The 24,128-nt window shown below is 47.1% G+C and overlaps 1 protein-coding gene across 1 annotated transcript in view; it reads left to right on the forward strand.

Annotated features, from left to right (window-relative positions):
• The window catches only part of LOC311225589 (protein piccolo-like), a gene marked incomplete at both ends in the record, with an annotated part of 166,615 nt that overhangs the window by 96,690 nt on the left and 45,797 nt on the right, over nt 1–24,128 (forward strand). The window contains 5 exon segments of the mRNA XM_084310954.1: nt 56–2,114; nt 8,613–8,660; nt 9,341–9,423; nt 11,150–11,225; nt 13,641–13,766. Of these exon segments, the coding sequence (XP_084167080.1) occupies nt 56–2,114; nt 8,613–8,660; nt 9,341–9,423; nt 11,150–11,225; nt 13,641–13,766 (2,392 nt within the window).

A 24,128-nucleotide genomic window follows, 5' to 3' on the forward strand; every position in this document is an offset into this window, starting at 1 on the left:
TATAGCCATTTTCTCCCATCATATTTAGCTTGTTTCTTATTTATCTTGTCCATAGGCTAAGGGTTCGGGTGGCACACCAACCGGGACTCAAAAGAAGGTGAAGAGGACTCTCCCAAATCCACCTTCAGAGGATGAGTCAACCGCTGGTGGCCAGACGGCATACACCACTGGCTCTGCCCGCCGGAGAATGTGCCGTAATTCCAACATGGCACGTGCCAAGATCCTACAGGATATTGACCGTGAGCTGGACCTGGTGGAACGTGAGTCCTCAAAGCTTCGCAAGAAACAGGCAGAGCTTGACGAAGAGGAGAAAGAAATAGACGCCAAACTCAGGTACCTGGAGATGGGTATTAACCGCAGGAAGGACGCCCTGCTGAAGGAGAGGGAGAAGAGGGAGAGGGCCTACTTGCAGAGCGTGGCGGAGGACAGAGACTACATGTCGGACAGCGAGGTCAGTAACATCCGAGAAACGAGGAGCACTCATGGAGCTGATGAAGATGATGAGGTCGAAGGTCATGGTCATGGTCTCGAGCGTCCAAGGACGGCACCGCAGTCAGAGCTGGAGGAGTTTGTCCCGCCTCAAACCAAACATGAGTACGGGAAATACTCCCAGTACCAATATCCCCAAACTCAGTACCAACAATCCCTGTACCAGACCCCCCAGTCATACCAGTCCCAGTCTATCTATTCATCTGTCCCCTCCCTGACCAGTGCTCAGCAGCAGAGCTACCACCAGATGCTCCTGCTCCAGCAGAAAGCTGCCCGGCAGGCAGCTCTCCTCTCAGAGCTAGATGCAACCAAATACGAAGTGATCAGCCGCCAGCCCGACCCCACATCATCTGCCTTCCTGGGGGTTACATACGACAAATATGGCAACCACTTGGACCTCCGAGCCTTGGAAGGCGGAGGCAGCATGGCAGGTAGCCCCATGTCAACGCACTCTGATTCGTATTACACAGACGTGGACCACCATACACCTCGCAGTTACATGCTTCTGGAGGATGCCGCAGAACTCCACGCCAAAAGCTCCACGGGCATGTCGTCGTCCTATAGCCTGGCAGAGAGGGAACTAGCCAAGGCGGAGAAGCTGCTACGCAGGAGCGCCGCAGACCTGGGGTCCACTGACTACCTGGGATCCACCTCCAGACTGCACAGCTACGGGAAGACCCCTGACGAGGAGGATCCCATGGAGGATCCCTACGAACTGAAGCTCCTGAAGCAGCAGCTGAAGCAGGAGTTCAGGAGAAGCACAGGGACGGAAAGCTTGGAGCAACTGACCAACTACTACGCCCCAAGCTCTAGTATGTCCAGTTATTCCCAAAGACATTACCCCAAGACGGAGAAGTACAGCATCAGCCGGCTTACGTTGGAGAAGCAGGCGGCCAAACAACTCCCAGCGTCCATGCTCTACCAGAAACACAAGACTCCACTGATGGATCCCAAGATCTCCGCCAAGTACTCCTCTATTACAGATAGGGGTTTGGAGACGGACTACACCAGCTATCTGGGGTCCACTGGATCTGCGAGATCCAGTCGACTTTTACAGGACGAGATCACCTTTGGCCTACGCAAAAATATTGCAGAGCAGCAAAAATACTTGGGCTCTACCTTAGGTGCCAACTTGGCTGGATCCCTAAACCTGAGCCAGAGTTTAGGCCTAGACTCCTCCTATCCTAGTGGCAGCCGCTCAAGACCCACATCCAGACCAACCTCCTGCTATGGCTTGGATTTGTCCATTAAGAGAGACCCGTCCAGTAGTTCTCTGAGACTAAAGGGGGATGGCGGTGACGGACCCGGGGATGGAACAAGCTACCAAACCCCCTCGGGTCGCACCAAACCCACCAGCCTGCCCATCGTGCAAAGCGGGCGCGGGCGTCTACCGATAGTGGCTCAGAACTCCGAGGAGGAGAGTCCGCTGAGTCCTGTCGGGCAGCCCATGGGCATGGCACGGGCATCAGCAGGACCTCTGCCACCCATCTCGGCGGATTCAAGAGACCAGTATGGCTCCTGTATATCCCTGCAGGACTCCCAGCAACATCTGATGGAAGAGCCAACCAGGGGTAGGGGCTACGCAGTGCTAGATGATCTCCAGGGCACCATGTCAGAGAGTGAAGGTAAACGCCTGCCTTGCCGCACAGTCAAATTCTACTTGTTTACTGTCTCGTCTTTGGGACAGCTTGTCGGGTTGCACTACTTGCATGCGGTGGATACTAGCATCGATGATTTTCAACCATTACATACAGTTTGTCTCGTACCTGTATGTGTAAACTTTTCTCAGTTATCCATGTTATATATGAATATATTCCCTTTTTTATTTTATTGTTCAGTGTGTTAGATTTGAGTGTTACTTTTGAACTTGCATGTATCACTTAATCCATGTTTCTGCTCTCCTTTGACTTGCATGTGCTGTATTCCTTTATGCATCTCAATCTTTGCATGACGCTAACTTTTTAGTCAACTGGTCACAGCAGCTAGTGGATTCAGGATTTTACCAGGAAATCTTAATTGATCAGCTGTTAAAGGGGAACTACGGCCATTTTCAGAATTCATGTATGTTATTCCTAAGACCAAACACAGTCCAATAATGTTATTTCATGTGAACATGAACAACCCTCTCTCCCAAATCTGAAAACTAGAGTTCTATAACTAATTTTTTTTTATTTTTTTTACATAATTATTATTTTATATTATATATTATTTTTTTTATTATTTTATATTATTATGATATAACTTCCAGTATCTCCCTCCTCTGTCCCCCATGCTGCTATGACGCTTGCATTTCATGGAGGAACACCCAGGGGAATGTTCTGAGTATATGGGTCCATGTTCTGTTTCAGAACTAAAAACATTACTGCAGAATAAAGCTCATTTCACAAAAGAAGCTGTTCCAGACATTATACCTGATGACATCACAGGGTTGAGTCTAAGGCTATGGCTACATTGATCCATCAATGGATGGGTAGAAATGTGACGGAAGGTATTGCTGTCCGTTTGTTTATTTTTTTAATTACAACCTTTTCAGAAACAACAGCTTTGCAGACAATAACGTTATCCGTCCGTTTAAAAAGTTCACCCTCTCAGAATGTTTCTGTCCAACAAAACTGACACAAATCTGGTTTTGGGAGTGATGTCATGTTCACAAATATTGATTAGATTAGATTAATAAATTCCAATGTATTGTCATTATAGAGCACAAGTACAATGAAAATAAATTTGGCATCCAACCAGAGTGCAAATGTAATGGTAAAGTGCAATAGTAATATAATATAAATATAAGGTGATTAAACTGAGTATAATATATAAATTAGATTGAACTTTTTTACTGGAATTCTTGTTTTTAGTGTTGTATCCCATTTGATTTAGCTGTTATATGAAGATGTTAATATAATTACAATATCATTTTTAGAATAGAGTAAACTGATACAAATGCCATCCAAAGTGGCTAGTAGAATTGGCAGTGAGAATGTATGGCATGAACGCCAAGCCCTAAGCACGATGTATGACATAGTACTGACTCTGACTCAATTAAACAGCTGCAGATCCTCCTATATATCTCTTGTGGCAGCCTGCATTTTACTTTTAACACTTTAACTGCCACACACAAGATATCTCGGGTTTATTTTTATGTGGTTGAAAGCCACTCACGAGATTTCTCTGATTTTTTATTTTTATTTTTTTTAGCGATCTGAAATCATATTGCATCACGCGAGCCTACCCGAGTATACACGAGCACCGCCGGCGATCATATGTGGAAAAAAGCGCCCCCTATCGTCTCCCAGATGACATAAGGGATTTTGGAATGGACTCAATGAAAATGGATGGGGAAAAAAATCCGGTACTCCACATTTTCCAGTCCACTGATCCAGCCGGGGTTACCACAGTTCATTCTGGAGCCTCTGAGCCCCGCTGATCATGGAGTTCTACTGTATCGCGTTGGATCTATACACTTATCGATTTTTTCGAATGGTGATCAGGAATTGGAATATACCAGTTGGATACCATCTGATGTCAGGTAAGGAATCTATGTTATCAGTGTTAGGATAATCAGACTAATTTTGATGAAGTTATAAGCTGTTTTGTGAAATGAGCTCTTTCGGTTTCACTGTAAAAGTCCAAGAGGAAATCAACGCGCCGATTATCCCAAATTATCTCAAAACGGGTGCTTTTCTAAATGCTCTGAAATGGAAATGATGCGATAAAAAACCAATCTGCATTGACAGCACTGACTGGAAAATAGTCTTTGATAAGCGACGGGCAGATTAGACACATAGCCATAATTTAAAACATAGATTAGGCGATATTAACGTTAACATTGAAGTGGATGGTGGCATCAAGGGGGTAAAAAGGAAAACCCGGCGTGGCACTCAAAGTGTTAAGGAAATGCTGTCATCTGTAGCTATTTGAACAGTGACACTTAAAAAAAAGGTTTGGGCAACCATAGCATTGTAGAAAAAACACTCAAACATTCAACATTCAAAGCTCAGTCACATTTAGCAAGTAAAATGCTTCTTGATTTGTCATAAATGATACAGAAAGTGCCTCTATCTCTTGACTAGCTGAATGTACTGTATGTAATTGATAAAGTAGTTGGTTAATCTAGCATTTTCTTTGATAAAAGAATAAAAGAATACTTTCTGTGCTGTGGTTGCTACTGTATATGTTGTTGATTCTTTAATTGTCATTTAAATTCACAAATGTAATTTGGGATTAAAATAGATACAGTAGGATCATCTCTTCAGAATTCTGGTATGGACAACATGGGGATCTTGCATGTTTTGCACATCAGTGTCTGTGTTTTCAAATACGTACATGTTATTTTCATGCATGATTACGAAATGATGTAATAAATGTAAAATATGAACTTGCATGCCTTGTGTGAGTATTTGCATGAATGTGTTAATTCTGGGACTTCTATGTTGCATGGTACATTTCTATCTTAATTTTAACTATCACTATGCCGTAACTTTTAAGACTTGTAGTAATTACTGCTTCAACTACAGATTGATGATTACTATTTCACTGATGAGTAAGCATTAAAAGCGCCTTCATTGACGATGTTACTTTTGTAAAATGTATGTGCAGCAGATACATTCAGCCATATCTAAAACATTTTCTCATTGCCTTCTTTTCTTTACTGATTATTTAAAGTACTTGAAGAAACCGCAACCAAGACAATTTGGTGGGAACTTTACAAGTTGAGGACAATATTGTCACAAGAGCCGTGGGGCATACAAATCAAGTTTGAAAGAATAGCCGCATACTAAGTTCCTCTTGTGACAATGTATTACACCAATGTTTCCGATACCAGCCTTCAACAGGGTGTAGGCCTACTGTAGGCTGGTAGCTGAGGTCTTCATCAGGGTCTACTGTAGGCTGGTAGCTGAGGTCTTCATCAGGGCCTACTGTAGGCTGGTAGCTGAGGTCTTCATCAGGGTCTACTGTAGGCTGGTAGCTGAGGTCTTCATCAGGGCCTACTGTAGGCTGGTAGCTGAGGTCTTCATCAGGGTGTACGCTGGTAGCTGAGGTCTTCATCAGGGTGTAGGCTGGTAGCTGAGGTCTTCATCAGGGTCTACTGTAGGCTGGTAGCTGAGGTCTTCATCAGGGTCTACTGTAGGCTGGTAGCTGAGGTCTTCATCAGGGTCTACTGTAGGCTGGTAGCTGAAGTCTTCATCAGGGTGTAGGCTGGTAGCTGAGGTCTTCATCAGGGCCTACTGTAGGCTGGTAGCTGAGGTCTTCATCAGGGTCTACTGTAGGCTGGTAGCTGAGGTCTTCATCAGGGTCTACTGTAGGCTGGTAGCTGAAGTCTTCATCAGGGTCTACTGTAGGCTGGTAGCTGAAGTCTTCATCAGGGTCTACTGTAGGCTGGTAGCTGAGGTCTTCATCAGGGTGTAGGCTGGTAGCTGAGGTCTTCATCAGGGTCTACTGTAGGCTGGTAGCTGAGGTCTTCATCAGGGCCTACTGTAGGCTGGTAGCTGAGGTCTTCATCAGGGTCTACTGTAGGCTGGTAGCTGAGGTCTTCATCAGGGCCTACTGTAGGCTGGTAGCTGAGGTCTTCATCAGGGTCTACTGTAGGCTGGTAGCTGAGGTCTTCATCAGGGTCTACTGTAGGCTGGTAGCTGAGGTCTTCATCAGGGCCTACTGTAGGCTGGTAGCTGAGGTCTTCATCAGGGTCTACTGTAGGCTGGTAGCTGAGGTCTTCATCAGGGTCTACTGTAGGCTGGTAGCTGAGGTCTTCATCAGGGTCTACTGTAGGCTGGTAGCTGAGGTCTTCATCAGGGTCTACTGTAGGCTGGTAGCTGAGGTCTTCATCAGGGCCTACTGTAGGCTGGTAGCTGAGGTCTTCATCAGGGTCTACTGTAGGCTGGTAGCTGAGGTCTTCATCAGGGTCTACTGTAGGCTGGTAGCTGAGGTCTTCATCAGGGTCTACTGTAGGCTGGTAGCTGAGGTCTTCATCAGGGTCTACTGTAGGCTGGTAGCTGAGGTCTTCATCAGGGTGTACTGTAGGCTGGTAGCTGAGGTCTTCATCAGGGCCTACTGTAGGCTGGTAGCTGAGGTCTTCATCAGGGTGTAGGCTGGTAGCTGAGGTCTTCATCAGGGTGTAGGCTGGTAGCTGAGGTCTTCATCAGGGTCTACTGTAGGCTGGTAGCTGAGGTCTTCATCAGGGCCTACTGTAGGCTGGTAGCTGAGGTCTTCATCAGGGCCTACTGTAGGCTGGTAGCTGAGGTCTTCATCAGGGCCTACTGTAGGCTGGTAGCTGAGGTCTTCATCAGGGTCTACTGTAGACTGGTAGCTGAGGTCTTCATCAGGGCCTACTGTAGGCTGGTAGCTGAGGTCTTCATCAGGGTGTAGGCTGGTAGCTGAGGTCTTCATCAGGGCCTACTGTAGGCTGGTAGCTGAGGTCTTCATCAGGGTGTACTGTAGGCTGGTAGCTGAGGTCTTCATCAGGGTCTACTGTAGGCTGGTAGCTGAGGTCTTCATCAGGGTCTACTGTAGGCTGGTAGCTGAGGTCTTCATCAGGGTCTACTGTAGGCTGGTAGCTGAGGTCTTCATCAGGGTGTAGGCTGGTAGCTGAGGTCTTCATCAGGGTCTACTGTAGGCTGGTAGCTGAAGTCTTCATCAGGGTCTACTGTAGGCTGGTAGCTGAGGTCTTCATCAGGGCCTACTGTAGGCTGGTAGCTGAGGTCTTCATCAGGGCCTACTGTAGGCTGGTAGCTGAGGTCTTCATCAGGGCCTACTGTAGGCTGGTAGCTGAGGTCTTCATCAGGGCCTACTGTAGGCTGGTAGCTGAGGTCTTCATCAGGGTCTACTGTAGACTGGTAGCTGAGGTCTTCATCAGCCTGTAGGCTGGTAGCTGAGGTCTTCATCAGGGCCTACTGTAGGCTGATAGCTGAGGTCTTCATCAGGGTGTAGGCTGGTAGCTGAGGTCTTCATCGGGGTCTACTGTAGGCTGGTAGCTGAGGTCTTCATCAGGGCCTACTGTAGGCTGGTAGCTGAAGTCTTCATCAGGGCCTACTGTAGGCTGGTAGCTGAGGTCTTCATCAGGGTCTACTGTAGGCTGGTAGCTGAAGTCTTCATCAGGGTCTACTGTAGGCTGGTAGCTGAGGTCTTCATCAGGGCCTACTGTAGGCTGGTAGCTGAGGTCTTCATCAGGGCCTACTGTAGGCTGGTAGCTGAGGTCTTCATCAGGGTCTACTGTAGGCTGGTAGCTGAGGTCTTCATCAGGGTGTAGGCTGGTAGCTGAGGTCTTCATCAGGGTCTACTGTAGGCTGGTAGCTGAGGTCTTCATCAGGGTCTACTGTAGGCTGGTAGCTGAGGTCTTCATCAGGGCCTACTGTAGGCTGGTAGCTGAGGTCTTCATCAGGGTCTACTGTAGGCTGGTAGCTGAGGTCTTCATCAGGGCCTACTGTAGGCTGGTAGCTGAGGTCTTCATCAGGGCCTACTGTAGGCTGGTAGCTGAGGTCTTCATCAGGGTGTAGGCTGGTAGCTGAGGTCTTCATCAGGGCCTACTGTAGGCTGGTAGCTGAGGTCTTCATCAGCCTGTAGGCTGGTAGCTGAGGTCTTCATCAGGGTCTACTGTAGGCTGGTAGCTGAGGTCTTCATCAGGGTCTACTGTAGGCTGGTAGCTGAGGTCTTCATCAGGGTCTACTGTAGGCTGGTAGCTGAGGTCTTCATCAGGGTGTAGGCTGGTAGCTGAGGTCTTCATCAGGGTCTACTGTAGGCTGGTAGCTGAGGTCTTCATCAGGGTCTACTGTAGGCTGGTAGCTGAGGTCTTCATCAGCCTGTAGGCTGGTAGCTGAGGTCTTCATCAGGGTGTAGGCTGGTAGCTGAGGTCTTCATCAGGGTGTAGGCTGGTAGCTGAGGTCTTCATCAGGGTGTAAGCTGGTAGCTGAAACATTGGTGTAATAAATTGTCACAAGGAGAAATTTGTGTGCGGCTATTATACATTTCCAGTGTCATAGTTTAGGTTCTTGTGATGACACTATATTTATCCTTTTTACTTGGAAGTTGAACACATTCCCAATTCTAACTTGTATTGAATAACATGGCCCTTGTTGGTGATGTATTATGGGGCTCAGTATTATGCTATGTAAATCAATCTGCCTTGATTCCAGCCCTAAGTGATTCCATGATGGCTTTGAACAGAGATGATGCGTCTAATGGTAGAGTATTAGTTCAATATTCTCATTCATACTCACAAACTTTTTTTAACATGCACCAAAATTCAAATGCACATTTTCATATAAATGATGACTAAATGTTGGGGGAGTTTAAAGTATTCAACAGATAACTAAAAGTGGGTCAATGGGTTTTCTATTTTCTAAACCGATTTTCATTATGATGACTCATATAAGTCACAGATCTTCAGTGAACTAGCCTACACAAACATCCCTGCATTTTTCACGTGAAACATATATTTGCAATATCCTAAGCTATTACTTATACACTGGCATAGCCTGTGATCTATGATACACTTCACATACGGTTTGGAAGTAATGTTACTGCATGCACATTTACAACAATTGGCAATTGTTAAAATCAATGTCAATACCCAACATTTAGACTCTAGAAATTAACATAATATGGTTGGATCTATTGTGATGTTTCTTCTTGATCTGGAAAGCCCATGGGGGCTTCGCTTTGTGGGCTATGCAAATACATTTGATTTGTGCCAAATATATTTTATTTATCTCACTCAAATATATTGAGTTTAACCTCACTCAAATACTGTATATTTTATTTGTCCCACTCAAATATGTTTTGTTTAACCTCACTCAAATAAGTTGATGGCACCCCCCTTTCACTGAGGTACATTTTCTTTATATACATTATATTCCTAAAGCATACCATCTGAGACGAGAAGAGACGGACTGGTTTGATAAACCTAGGGATGGACGGCCAGAGAACGGACAGGATCAGAGACAGGTGACCCACGGCCATGCACGTACACACACCTACACACACCTACACACATACTGTAGCACTGTAGTCCAACTATAACATCATCACAAACAGCCATCTGTATGTATGTGTATGCACTCGTTGAGTTTCATTTATAAAACTCCTTGGTTTGGTCCGTTCTTACCTGTGTACATCATATCTCCTTAGAAGTCAAAGCCATTATGGCATGTGCTAGGTTTGAGAGAACAGTTAGAGTATTAGACAATGCATCCATCAGCGAACATCAGGTAACTTCTTTCCAAAATGCATCGCGTTAGACTTTTGGAAGGAACCCGACTTGATATTCATCCATAGGTGCAAGTAATTATTAATTAATTAATAATTAATTAATAATCTCATGTATATACATTATGTGTGATTATTAGCGGAACATACCTACAGTATGTTAAGTGATATAAGATTGATATTTTCATTATCATCTGACTAAAGAAGACTTGTTAACCCTTTCACTACCACACTACAGAATGTTAACCTTTCACTACCACACTACAGACGGTTGCTCCACATGAGCCGGTTAACCGTCTGTAGTGTGGTAGTTAAAGGGTTAACCGTCTGTAGTGTGGTAATGCAAGGTTAACCGTATGTAGTGTGGTAGTGAAAGGTTAACCGTCTGTAGTGTGGTAGTGCAAGGTTAACCGTATGTAGTGTGGTAGTTAAAGGGTTAACCGTCTGTAGTGTGGTAATGCAAGGTTAACCTTATGTAGTGTGGTAGTGAAAGGGTTAACCGTCTGTAGTGTGGTAGTGCAAGGTTAACCTTCTGTAGTGTGGTAGTCACGGTAGTGAAAGGTTAACCGTCTGTAGTGTGGTAGTGCAAGGTTAACCTTATGTAGTGTGGTAGTGCAAGGTTAACCTTCTGTAGTGTGGTAGTGAAAGGGTTAACCGTCTGTAGTGTGGTAGTGCAAGGTTAACCTTCTGTAGTGTGGTAGTGAAAGGGTTAACCGTCTGTAGTGTGGTAGTGCAAGGTTAACCGTCTGTAGTGTGGTAGTGCAAGGTTAACCGTCTGTAGTGTGGTAGTGAAAGGTTAACCTTCTGTAGTGTGGTAGTGCAAGGTTAACCTTCTGTAGTGTGGTAGTGAAAGGGTTAAAGGTGCACTATGCAGTTAGGGGGAGAGAACAGTTCTTCTATCTTATGTCATCATAAATCAAAAGGAAATCGTTTTGAGGCACTGGGAACCTAAGCCTGGGATGTGTTTGGAAACAAAAGTGTGGCTGCGACCTTTGTAAAGGATGATGAGACAGTGGCTGCTACTGTACTTTTGTAAAGGATGATGAGACAGTGGCTGCTACTGTACTTTTGTAAAAGATGATGAGACAGTGGCTGCTACTGTACTTTTGTAAAGGATGATGAGACAGTGGCTGCTACTGTACTTTTGTAAAGGATGATGAGACAGTGGCTGCTACTGTACTTTTGTAAAGGATGATGAGACAGTGGCTGCTACTGTACTTTTGTAAAGGATGATGAGACAGTGGCTGCTACTGTACTTTTGTAAAGGATGATGAGACAGTGGGCAGCTGGAAAACTGTCTTCCAGGGACCCGGTTGTCCTCTGAGGATGGTCTGTTTAGTCAGTTATGAAGATATTGTACCGTAGAATCTTCTTCACTTCTCCGACTCTCTCAAAACTAGAGCACCGTTGACTGTCCCAGGGTGTGTTTATCTAACATAGCATCCCTTTACTGTCTGTGCTGTAGGGACAAGGCCCGTACTACCCCTTCCCTCACCTCAGAGTCAAACTACAGAGGGATCCCAAGGACCGCAGCGTCTCAGGTAAGGGTGACACATGTGATACTGGCGGTGACGAGACTTCACCAGGGAGAATATTCTCTGGAGTCGTATTGGAAGGTTTGAGCTATTTTTCTGTTGCTTTGATTCGACTCGATTACATTACATTTATTGTCATTTTGCACAAATACAAGTACAGAGTCCAACAGCTGAGGGAACAAAACCCACTGTGTCCTCCCGTGGGCAGGAGGGCAACCCATTGCAGGGGGTGGTGTAGGGGGTGGTGCAGGGGGTGGTGTAGGGTGATTCATTTGGCTGTTTACTTACAGCACTGCAACATGTAATAATGTGTAAAACATTATTTGGATTGATTTTCAATGGCAATTTTACATTCCAGTTCAGTTCATTTTGATTCACAAATCAATTAAAATACAAGTACAATCAATATAAAACATAATAGAGATATGTGAAATGGAGGCGGCTGGGTGGCGCAGCGGACATTGCGCTCGTCACCAACGCTAGAGACACCGGGTTCGACTCCGGCTGTCGGCGTTGCTTACGGCTTGGGCCGGCCGTCATACTAACTCAATTGGCAGAGTTGGGGGGTGGAAGTCGATGGGTGGTAATCTGGACGTTGTGGACAGCGACTCCTACAGGTCGGTTGGGGGACGCCTGCACAGCAGAGACAGGAAATAGCGGGGGTAGTGTGAGCCTCCCACACGTTACACCTCGCCGATTGAGAGTCCGCGCTGACAGGTGAAAAGATGTGACAGGCTGCCTCCACATGTATCGGAGGAGACATGCAATGCAAGGCTTCTATCCTCCCTACAATATGCGAGCAACGTTCAAGACAGGGGAGGGGAGAATTGGCATGGCTAAATTGGGATGGAAGAAAAAATTGAAAATGGTGAAAAAGTGGATACAAAAAAGAGATATGTGAAATGGGACACCCTTATCTGGGCCTTGAGAATAGTGGCCCAGACACTAAACGGATAGTATTTAAAGGAACATGCTAATATTATGGGAAATCCTCTCTATGCGTTCAGTAGAAAGCTATCCAGGTAGCCTAGCTTAACTCAAATGAATGAAAGCATATACGAACCAGCTAGCCTAGCTGTTTCCCAAAAACTCCTCTCCCTTTAAGTTTTACCAGTTCCATTGATTTGTGCTAAGCTAGCTTGCAGCTGGGTAGCTTTAGATAGATGAAACTGGTATCTATCTTCGTGTCTGACTCTGGAGAAGATGGTAAGCACATTTCCCATGTTGGTGTGTTCCTTTAACCCTTTCACTACCACACTACCAAAGGGTTAACCCTTTAACTGTGACAATACAGAAGGTTAACCCTTTCACTGCCACACGACAAATGGTTAACCCTTTCACTACCACACTACAGAAGGTTAACTGTCTGTAGTGTGGTAGTGAATCTGTTTAGTGCCTGGGCCCCTATTTGCAAGCTCCAGATAGCTCCAGATAAGGGTGTCCCATTTATTTTATGTTTTATATTGATTGTACTTGTATTTTAATTGATTTGTGAATACAATTTACTGAACTGTAATGTAAAATGTTAATTGAAATCCAATGCCAAAAATATTAGTTTTGTTGGTGTGTTTCTTTAAATATATGTTTACTGACACATGTTCTAGATTAAATTCAAGAAGTGATGTATTATGCAGTTTTTTTTCAACATTTACAACAAGACACAACATACGACCCTAAACCCTACTAAATGGTCCCATGCCATTTATTCCATCAGTCTAAACATTGATTAAATAAGTAAGATACAATAAATAGACATATGGCAAGTGGAAATTACAGTAGAATTTAAATGGATTTCAGAGTAGAGTAACTAGTTTAGAAATCCCCATCCGTTGCAGGTATTCAAGCTCAAACATTTTAGTAGCAACTGTTGGCTTAAGATTTTTTTTTTTAAACAGCCACAGATTTTTACATTTGTATAGTGTTATCAAGCTTATTCCACACCTGTGGACCTCTGCGTGCCACACTAAAGCTCATTACGTTTCTTACCCTTAAAGGAAAACTCCAACATTTTGGGAAATTAGCTTATTTGACATCTACCCTGGAGTTAGACAAGAAGATGCATACCTTTTTCTTCTCTGTGCATGCAGTATGAGTAGGAAGACGTTGGGAACTAGGCTAATGGAGGAACCTACTTCCGGTGACTGACGCTAAGCTAGGCTAATGGTGCGTGTCTTCCTACTCCTACTGCATGCACAGAGAAGAAAAAAGGTATGTATCTTCTTGTCTAACTCCAGGGTAGATGGCAAATAAGCTAATTTCCCAAAATGTTGGAGTTTTCCTTTAATTAGTAACTTTTTTCTAGTCTTGTGTATGCAAGGGAAGGTGCGTCTGAATAATATCACAAAGACTGGAGTCACTGTCAGTCTTAGCATCTCTGGTGGTGTTCCATGTCTCTCTCATTCTGTTTCTCTGTCCATCCAGGGAACGGACTCGGTATCCGTGTGGTTGGAGGGAAGGAAGTACCTGGAAGCAGTGGAGATATTGGAGCCTACGTGGCGAAGGTCCTGCCTGGAGGAGCTGCGGAACAGACGGGAAAGATCCTAGAGGGTACGGCTCAGGGCCCAGTCACAGTGATCTGCTGTCTACATGGCTAGGGGCCCTGTCACACTGATCTACTGTCTACACGGCTAGGGGCCCTGTCACACTGATCTGCTGTCTACACGGCTAGGGGCCCTGTCACACTGATCTGCTGTCTACACGGCTAGGGGCCCTGTCACACTGATCTGCTGTCTACACGGCTAGGGGCCCTGTCACACTGATCTGCTGTCTACACGGCTAGGGGCCCTGTCCCACTGATCTGCTGTCTACATGGCTAGGGGCCCTGTCACAGTGATCTGCTGTCTACACAGCTAGGGGCCAGTCACTCTGATCTACTGTCTACACGGCTAGGGGCCAGTCACACTGATCTACTGTCTACACAGCTAGGGGCCAGTCACACTGATCTACTGTCTACACAGCTAGGGGCCCGTCACACTGATCTGCTGTCTACACAGCTAGGGGCCAGTCACTCTGATCTACTGTCTACACGGCTAGGGGCCAGTCACACTGATCTACTGTCTACACGGCTAGGGGCCCTGTCACACTGATCTGCTGTCTACACGGCTAGGGGCCCTGTCACACTGATCTGCTGTCTACACGGCTAGGGGCCCTGTCACACTGATCTGCTGTCTACACGGCTAGGGGCCCGTCACACTGATCTGCTGACCACACGGCTAGGGGCCCTGTCACACTGATCTGCTGTCTACACGGCTAGGGGCCCTGTCACACTGATCTGCTGTCTACACGGCTAGGGGCCCAGTCACACTGATCTGCTGTCTGTCTACATTTGTCTTAAATGATCTTTCAATAAGGAGTATTGAAAGAGAGACAGGGCTGATGATGAGTCTGTCTCCACCAGATTTGTATCCGTTTTCATGGACGGAAAAGTAGAGGAGAGGATGAACTTTTGGAATTGACTGATACGTCACCATCCAGACCAAAGCTGCTGTTTCTGGAAACGCGTGGTTTCATTTAGCTGTTGTAACCTGGGACCATAGGATCCACAGGCTGCAGCACTGACCGCCTGACCCAGAAAAGTGGCAATTTTTTTGTTTTACTTGAACTTGAGGACTGCATACTTTTTTTGCAAAGCTTAGCTTTATACTTGATACTTATAGCACATGCATGAGCCTGGTCTCTTTTGAAGGATACAATTCGGAAGTTACTAATGCAAAAAAAGGAAGATGACTTTTATTAGCACTAAAAGTCATTTTAATTTTTTTGCATTAGTAACTTCCGAATTGTATCCTTCATAAGAGACCAGGCTCATGTTACTATATTATAGTGTTGTGGCTGAAGGTTGTTTAACACAGCAGGAGACGATATTTCCAATTGTAACAAGTAGGTAATTTATTTAAGAAAAGAAGTTCTTAACAGCAAGAGCTATGGGTCGAGCAGAGGATCACCATAGCTTGAACAAAAAACACTCCTCCTCAATCCCTTTGCCTGTCCCCTAAATCCCCTCTCAGTCCTGCCCCCCCATGACAGATATGATGACGTATCATATCATGTCAGATCTGACATGACGTACATCAAGATGATACGTAGATTTAACATCGGAGAGAGATAAGAACACCAAGAACATGAAGAGAGATAAACAAGATATGATGTCCACACACGATATGATGTAGAGAGTGAGATGTGTGTGTGCGTGTGTGTGTGTGTGTGTGTGCATGTGTGTGTGTCTGTGTGTGTGTGCGTCTGCGCACAGACGCATGTGTATTGTATGTGTGTATTGTGTGTGTCTGTGTACGTGTGTGTCCGTGTGTCTGTGTGAAAGAGAGAAAAGAACAAGATATGAAAGCATACAATGTACGAGATTACCAGCACACAACATGCCGTACTGAAATGTCCATCTGTTCCAAATTGTTTTAAGAACGTCAGCCAGACCGTCTTTCAGCACTGCTAGTTGACCTATATTAAACTAGTCCACCCCATACATTTTCCCCAACATTCCCCCATTTGGGGCTATCCCTAGTCCCACCCAAATCATATAACCAAGAAAATGTGAACGTCTAACTAAACGAGAAACCATATTTATATAATAAAAGTTTAAATGGCTGATCTAAACAAGAAACCTAGCCATATAATAAATTTTAAATGTCTAACTAAACAAGAAACCTTACTTCATTCACTGGACCCCTAACGGACCAACAAAGGCTGACTACCGTTCTCACAATAAACACAAAACCGCTCAAAACAAGAGTAATAATAAACCAAAAAAAAAAAAAAAAAATACCCCAATTTATAATCCTAACCTGACAGACAAATCCCCCCAACCTCCACCGCTTACCAAATGAGCCACAGTTCCGGCCGGAAACCGCGACTCTCATCAGGGAAAGGAGAAGTTGACCGTCAGAACTAAACATAGAACATCCCTCCCAAAAAAATGACATTGTCTCTTCCATAACATTGAGTCCCAGTGTCCATCGCTCAGCCCCCCTTCCATGCCCACGCCATAGTCTCCTCACCGTATTGCCAAAAGTCACATTTTGCCAATACAGCAACCACCACGCCACACCTCCAGTCCTCGTAGAAGCATGTCCCCATGCCTGGACGGGAGGCGCTGGTACCGACCTCACCACGTGTCCCCCCATCTTCGACGGGAGGTGCCCATCTTGCCCACTGCGTTAGCCCCCCCCCTTTGTCCCTCCAGTCCCCAGAACCGATCCCCAGACCACTTCTTCTCAATGCTTCCTCAGGCTCAGAACCGACACTCTGCCGATGCCCCTTCCCATTCCGGTTTGACCAGGACCACAAGTAAAATAAACAAAAAATAATAAAAAAATAAAAAACAATGCAATGATTTTCAATGGTTGCAATCTCTATGCCGAAGGATCATTAGAAAATCAGACTAAAATTCCTAGTTAAAGGAATAAACCAACAAAACTGCACTCAGACCATCCCCCGTCACTCTTCATTCCGGCCAGAATTCCCCCTCAACTCCTCCCTCAAATCCTTCAGCTTAGCCATGGCCTCGGAGAACTTTCCCCCTGGCCCCACATTCGTCGGAATGAATGTGCAGCAGTACTGTCCAAACATGGAACAGACTCCACCCTTCTCCGCCATTAACCAGTTCAGAGCCTGTCTATTCTGCCACGCCACCGTACTGGTCGCGTGCATCTGGACCCCCATTGCATCCAACGCCTCCTCGGTGTAGTTGAAATACCGCTGCTGATTGTAAAACAAATAGTTGATCCACCCGGTGTTCTTATTGACCGATATCCATGGCAGAATAGACTCAAACCCTGCCGCAATCTCATTCTTAGCCATGAACTCGGCTGGAATGCCCCTTGGCTGTCCTATGCTGTCCAGATACACCCTTGGGTCTGCCTTGTAGCTACGCTTCGTTCGAGAGATAGGAGACTCAGAAGGTCCTTCCGTCACTGATAATGGTAGGACCACCATTGGCATGATCGCCTGAACCCGGGCACATCTACCTGACCAATCTAAAGGAAGTGTATTCCTCAACCTCCTACCGCCGCAGAGCCAGTATTGGTCCGCCAGTGCCATATCCTGGACATGAAAAGGGCAAGCTACAGGCCGTGGGTTGGTATCCACTCCCTTTAACACGACCCTGTGTCCACACTTTCCTTCTTTCGTGCAGTTAGTCGTGATGCTCCAAATAGTAGTGCACCGCCCCTCTGCCACCTCCCCTACATCCCGGGTCCCCTCCTTTTGCAAGCACTCGAAATCCTTGGTCAGCCATAGTTTGACACCTCTGGGTATTGGCAACCCCGTCGCTACCCCCTGCACACGTACATCCAATTTCCTACAACGTTCCCGCATAGTGACATCCTTGAAATCCATGACGTTTCCTGCCGCCTTAAAACGACTAGAGCCGAGAAACCCCAAACACTCTGCCTCGCACCAAGGGCGACTATTATGGGGCCCCTCCCATGCCTCTGCGTCCCTGTCACACTGAGCCCAACTGAACTTCGTGCCCTTCACCAGCAGCCTATCCGGACGTGCCTTGGAGCAGACATAACAATCCTCTATCTGATTCTGCGCGCTCGTGTACTGGACCCACTTAAACCACTCATTCCCTAAAGCCGCCCTATACATCGGGTCAGCCTCCGGGTCTTCCTCGTCATAGTCATAGTCGCCCCCATCTTGTTCCCCGGAAGGAAGCAAACCCCTCAACCTGGCCCAGAGTGAGCCCACTGAGTCCCTCAACGTTCCGGCTGTCCTCTGGAACATATCCTGTCCCCCCACCTCTTCCGACTCAGTGTCCTTGACCTCCCTTTTTCCCCTCACCCCTGTCCCCTGTGATTGGTTCGGGACAGGCTCAACTCTCCTATCTACCCCCACAACCCGATCCTCGTTAGTATAATGGTAAGTATCCCCGCCTGTAACGGGGGAATGGTCAAAATCAAAAACATGCCCTTGCGGTCCTACGGGAAACACCCCGTTTGGTTGTAGTCTTATCTTCTCCCCCCCTTCCTCGATGGAGGGAAGAGGGGGCGCCTGATTCTGAGCCTGGTCATGAAAGCCTGCTGGTACTTGAGCCTGAGCGGGACCCCGTGGGACTCCTACCCACTCAAACCCGTCATCCTCAAGGACGGGTCGACCGTGACGGTTCTTAATGACGTCGTTGTGCCCGGCCGACCGTCCGCACACTGCTGCCAACATCTGCGGGAGCATCAGCAGGCACTGCACCTTCCAGTTGCCGTCTCGGACCCTCCATGTCGGGTTCTGCATAACTGCGATCGATTGTATCCCCCAAGAGATCGCCGCTGGCCTTTATGCAGTGATTGAAGTGGAACCAGGTCGCTGATCCTTTGACTTGGACTGCCGTTCCAGTCGATCGGATCACCTCGTACGGGCCCTCTCTCCGGGGTGATGACCACTTTCTCTTGTGGACCTTTACGAAGACCAAGTCCTCAGGGATCAGTCTCGGTTTGGTGGCTTCCTTCTCCGCCTCCTTCACCCCCTTTCTCTCCTTTCTCTGCTCCTGTCAAAACACAGCTTCATGTATTTTAGTCACTTGCTGAAGATATTTTTCCAGATCTTGCTCAAAAATATCTAATGCCGGGCCCCTAGCCAGGTGTCTAAATGGCGGTGCTGGCATGCTGCGGCCTGTAAGCATTTCATGCGGTGTTAGCTGTGTTTGGCGGTTTACGCTGCTTCTAATAGCCATCAGAGCAAGTGGCAAAGCATCAATCCAGTTAAGCTTAGTTTGCATACAGATTTTCAACAGTTTGTTTTTAATGACCAGATTGGCCCTTTCCACCTTCCCCTGCGACCCGGGACTATAGACACAGGAAAGGCGCTGTCTTATACCTAATTTCTGCATCAGCCCTTTAACCACCTTGTCGATGAACTCGCGGCCATTATCGCTTTGTAATATCGTGGGAATTCCAAATCTCGGAATGACCTCGCGACACAGGAACTTGATCACTGTGTCCGCGTTCTTGTGTTTAGATGGAATGGCCTCAATCCAGCGACTAAAGCAGTCCTCTACTACCAGGAGGTATCGTTTGCCCTGCACTGGCGTTATCATGTCTGTATAGTCCATAATCAGATGTCTGAATGGTCCCTCAGGGAGGGGTGTGTAAGCCGCCACTGTCGGTACTCCTTTGCGCACATTGCCCTGTAAGCATGTTAAACACCTGGCTAGTGTAACGTCAATTTGTGCCTGAAGCTTTGGGGACCAAAATCCCATTTTCGTGATTCGTTTCAGGGTCTCTGCTCTTCCACAGTGATCAACACCATGAGCCTCAGGTATCACTAAGGACAGAAGATCGATGGAGGCGACTATCAAACCGTTATGACTCCTCCACAGACCATCTGCCCCCCTTACAGCCCCCCTCTCCGTCCACGACTGTTTCTCGGCCTGCGTGGCTGAGTCCTGAAGATCACTCAAATTATCCTCAGTTACCTCAGTCGTCAGTTCGGCCGCAAACATCAGAACAGCCGTGGACGGCACCGCAGCCGCCGCCTTCGCGGCCTCGTCCGCCGCGTTGTTTCCCGTCGTCACAAAGGACAGGTCTTTTCTGTGTGCCTGGCACTTTACGATAGCAATGCTTTTGGGCAACTTTACAGCCTGAATAAGCGCCACAACCTGCTTGTGGTGAAGGATCGGTGAGCCGTCCGATTTCTTAAAGCCTCTTGCCTTCCAAATGGCCGCGAATAGGTGGCATACGCCATGCGCATACGCAGAGTCTGTAAAGATGTTAACCGTGCGATCTTTAGCTATTATGCATGCTTCTGTTAGTGCTATTAGTTCTGCAAGCTGGGCCGAACATGGTTGCATGCATTGTCCGGCCTTTCTTGTTAGTGTTTCTCCGTTAGGTTTGCACTGTACGACGGCGTATCCTGACCTTAAATTTTCCCCCTCCCGATAGCAGGACCCATCCACAAAAAGTGAGAGTTCTGCTATCGCGAGCGGGTCGACTCCCAAATCAGGACGGAGTTTCACGAAAGCCTGTACCTCCACCTCACACTCATGCGGTTGACCCTCGCTCGGGAGTGGTACCAGGTCCGCCGGGTTACTGCCGTGGCATGTTTTTATCGTAACGTCCGAGTACTGCAGGAGCCTCATGTAAGCCTGTTGCCGTTGGCTGGTCAGAACAAATTTGCCTCTTTCAATCAAGTTTGCCAATTTGTGATGTGTCCAAATGCAAATGTCATATCCCATTGTCACGGCCGTTGCCTTCTCATACATCAAATGTGCTGCGGCCAGGGCCTGATAACAAGTTGGCAGACCCTGCTCTACCGGCGAAAGAGCTCTAGAGTAATATGCTATCGGTTGTTTTTTCCCACTCCCCCCCTGTGTTTGAGTCAGGACAGCTGTCGCATGCTGCGCTCTATGTGAGACGAATAGGTGGAAACACTTCTCATAATCCGGCAGCGCCAGGGCAGGGGCCTGTAACAACAGACGCTTAATGTTTATGAACGCGTCCTCCCCCTCCTCGGTCCATGTCAAGGGAGCGCGAAGCTTGTCTGTACCCGCCTCTTTTATCATCATCCTCAACGGCGCTGTCGCTATCGTATAGTCCTCCACCCACTCAGAGCTGTACCCAGTCATCCCTAAAAACGTCATCATCTGTCGGACCGTCAATGGCCTAGGTGCCTTGGATACAGCTTCGAGCTGCGTGGGTGAGATGCTTTTTATGCCCTTTTGAATGACGCGAGACAAGTACTCAACTTTTGGCTGGCAGTACTGCAGTTTTGAACGGGATGCCTTGTGGCCTCCCACGGCTAATCCACTCAAAACTTTGATGGAGTCCTCATGGCACTGCTGACGTGTATCCGAGCAGATTAGAATGTCATCTGCATACAGTAAAACCGTGCTGAGTAGTGTGTCGCACACTCCTTGCAAGTCTTCCTTGAGCGCCTTCGAGAAGTAATGCGGCGAGTGCGCGAACCCTTGTGGCAACCGGGTGTAAGAGTATTGTTTCCCCCTGTGGGTAAAAGCAAACAGATACTGAGACTCTCTTTCCAATGGAACACTGAAGAATGCCTGCGTGAGATCAATGACCGTATAGTACTGCGAGCTACTCGGGATGTTTGTCAGGAGGGTGTGTGGATTAGCGACTTCCGCCTCTGGTCCAGACACCACGTCGTTCACCGCCCTCAAATCGTGTACCAGTCTGTACCTAGCCCTGTCCGCCTTTAGCACTGGGTGGATAGGTGTATTACATCTGGATTTGAAAGGGACGAGCACTCCCCCCTTTAACAGTCCCTCAATCTGATGTGATATAGCTTCCTCCGACTCTGGCTTCATTGTATACTGTCTGATAAAGGGTGGTCTACAACCCTTCTTTAACCTGACCTTCACTGGCTGTGCCGACAATATTAGACCCACATCTGTGTCGTGTTTTGACCACAACCGTTCCGGGGTGCGCGCCAACATGTCCTGTTCCAGCAAAGCATCCGCCTCTGGAATAACGCAAGGGTCTCCTGGTAATCTGATTACTTGCGGTTTTGCCAAAACTGAAAAGGAAATCATTATTTTTATGAAACTCCCATCTGCGCTGTTCCAAATTAGCGGAGATTCCGTGGAGACCCACCTTTGAGTCTCGGATTCCTGTATCATTGAACCTAGATGTTCGGATTCGTAACCAGGATTTATTCTCAGAGTGATGTGTGGGGCGGCGTCTCTTAGTCTATGTTGTTCCCGTAGATACTTACTCGTGTTAACCCTCAACGCCGCGCCCTGTCTCCCTACAATTATCGTAGATGAGTTAATCTGCACCTGCTCGGGCTGTCCCCGCAACCATGCCTTGTTCCTCACTAGGTCACTATTCGTCAAATACTGTAGTGTGCAATGTGCCTCCATGTTTGTTTGTCTAGACTGGGGCAGTTGGGTTTTCAGAAATGGCTCCCAGGGGTCACAGACCCTTTGCAGCTCTGCATCTATGTTGCCCAGCCAGAACACAGTGGCCTCTTTCTCCCCCGTCCCTTGTAGCATAATTTGGTACACGTCTTGTTCAATTTGAACCCCCTCAGGCGTACACAGGATTTTACAGCCTAGTTTACACATTGCATCTCGTCCCAAGAGATTGCGCGGGGTGCTGTCCGAAATTAATACAGGTATTGTTATGGTCTTGTTGTTATACGTCATAGAGATTGGATCTGATGTGGGTATTAATTGTGTTTTTCCCGAGAATCCGACCGTCCGAACATACTGTCCAGACTGGGGTAAGTGAGCGGCGTATTTTTGCTTTATGCAGGAAAAACCTGCTCCAGTGTCTGCCATCATCTCTGTTAATTTGCCCTCCACTAGGACCTGCAGAATAGGTTCTTGCTCAGCTCCCTTGGAAACCACAATCATTTGATTTCCCCCCGTCGCATTCTCTGGGCACCCCTAGTGATTACCCCCCTGGTTTCGGGGCCCTCCTGTCTCCCCCTGGTCGTGGGGCCCTTGTGACTCCCCCTGGCGCACGGGTCTTCCATACTCCGAGCCGGGACGGTATGGTTGCCTACATCTCATTTCCCTGTGTCCCTGCATGCCGCAGTTCCAACAGTGGAAACGGGGAAACTGTTGTTCGTTCCCCGGTCCCTGTGTAAACCGTGGGCCTGATTGCCCATTCCCTGCCTGCCGCCTGGACGCCTGGTTCTGTGAACTATAGCCATAACTTCTCACTACCTGAGGTGCAGGCGGGGGTCCCTGGTCCTGCATGGGTGGAGAGGTAGCAGATGACACCATTACTGCCTGCAACCTCCTTTGGGGCTGCAGTTGTTGCTGAGTTAACTTCCTTGAGTCATTTCTATCCTGATCCCTGACTTTCTGCTCCTGAGCCCTTTGCTTCTCCACACTATGTGTTACATGTGCACAGAACAAAGGATAAGTCATGTCCATTAACCCCACCACGTCTTCCAGTCTATTCTTAACCACCTCTGGAAGCCCTCTCATCACACTTTCTCTAAACATCGCTCTCTGCAACGGGTCAATTTCTGGGTTGTGTCCTAGCTCACCTCTCCACTCCTTCAGTATTTTGTTCACATAGCACATGTTCACCGGCAATTGCGTGACATAAGGTGGGGATGTTGGTTTCCCTATATCCGTCTCTCTCTGATTTAGCGCTAAAGCTTCCTGCCTGTATGCTCTCCCCTTCTGGGCGTAGAGCTTCATTACCCCCAACTCTTCTGTCCTCTTTTTCAACCTCTTTTTGCTGCTGTCACCTGGCTTGTGGTTACGAATCATTACATTCATCTCTTCGCATATGTCGAGATCAAAAGTACCTCCGGAAGGCCATTTTGTGTCCCCGGCCTTTGTACGCCTCTGCCAACGGACACCAACCTTGAGAATTAGGTTCTTTATCAACGGGTTGGTGTCCAACAGTATGTCCTCTGCTGTATGCATCGTTGTTTAGTGTGTATATGTGTTTATTGTGTTGTGTGTGTGTGTGTGTGGTTGTACTTCAGCTACTACTACTCTACAACTACCTACTACTCTACAACTACCACTCCAGGAACAACAGTTAACCTAGATCTACTCTCTACAACTACCACTCCAGGAACAACAGTTAACCTAGATCTCCTACTCTACAACTACCACTCCAGGAACAACAGTTAACCTAGATCTCTCTACAACTACCACTCCAGGAACAACAGTTAACCTAGATCTCCTACTCTACAACTACCACTCCAGGAACAACAGTTAACCTAGATCTCCTACTCTACAACTACCACTCCAGGAACAACAGTTAACCTAGATCTCTCTACAATTACCACTCCAGGAACAACAGTTAACCTAGATCTCCTACTCTACAACTACCACTCCAGGAACAACAGTTAACCTAGATCTACTACAACTACCACTCCAGGAACAACAGTTAACCTAGATCTACTACTCTCTCCTACTCTACAACTACCACTCCAGGAACAACAGTTAACCTAGATCTACTACAACTACCACTCCAG

This window comes from Notolepis coatsorum, assembly GCF_963971535.1.
Source record: "Notolepis coatsorum genome assembly, chromosome: 1".
NCBI classification, from domain to species: Eukaryota; Metazoa; Chordata; class Actinopteri; order Aulopiformes; family Paralepididae; genus Notolepis; species Notolepis coatsorum.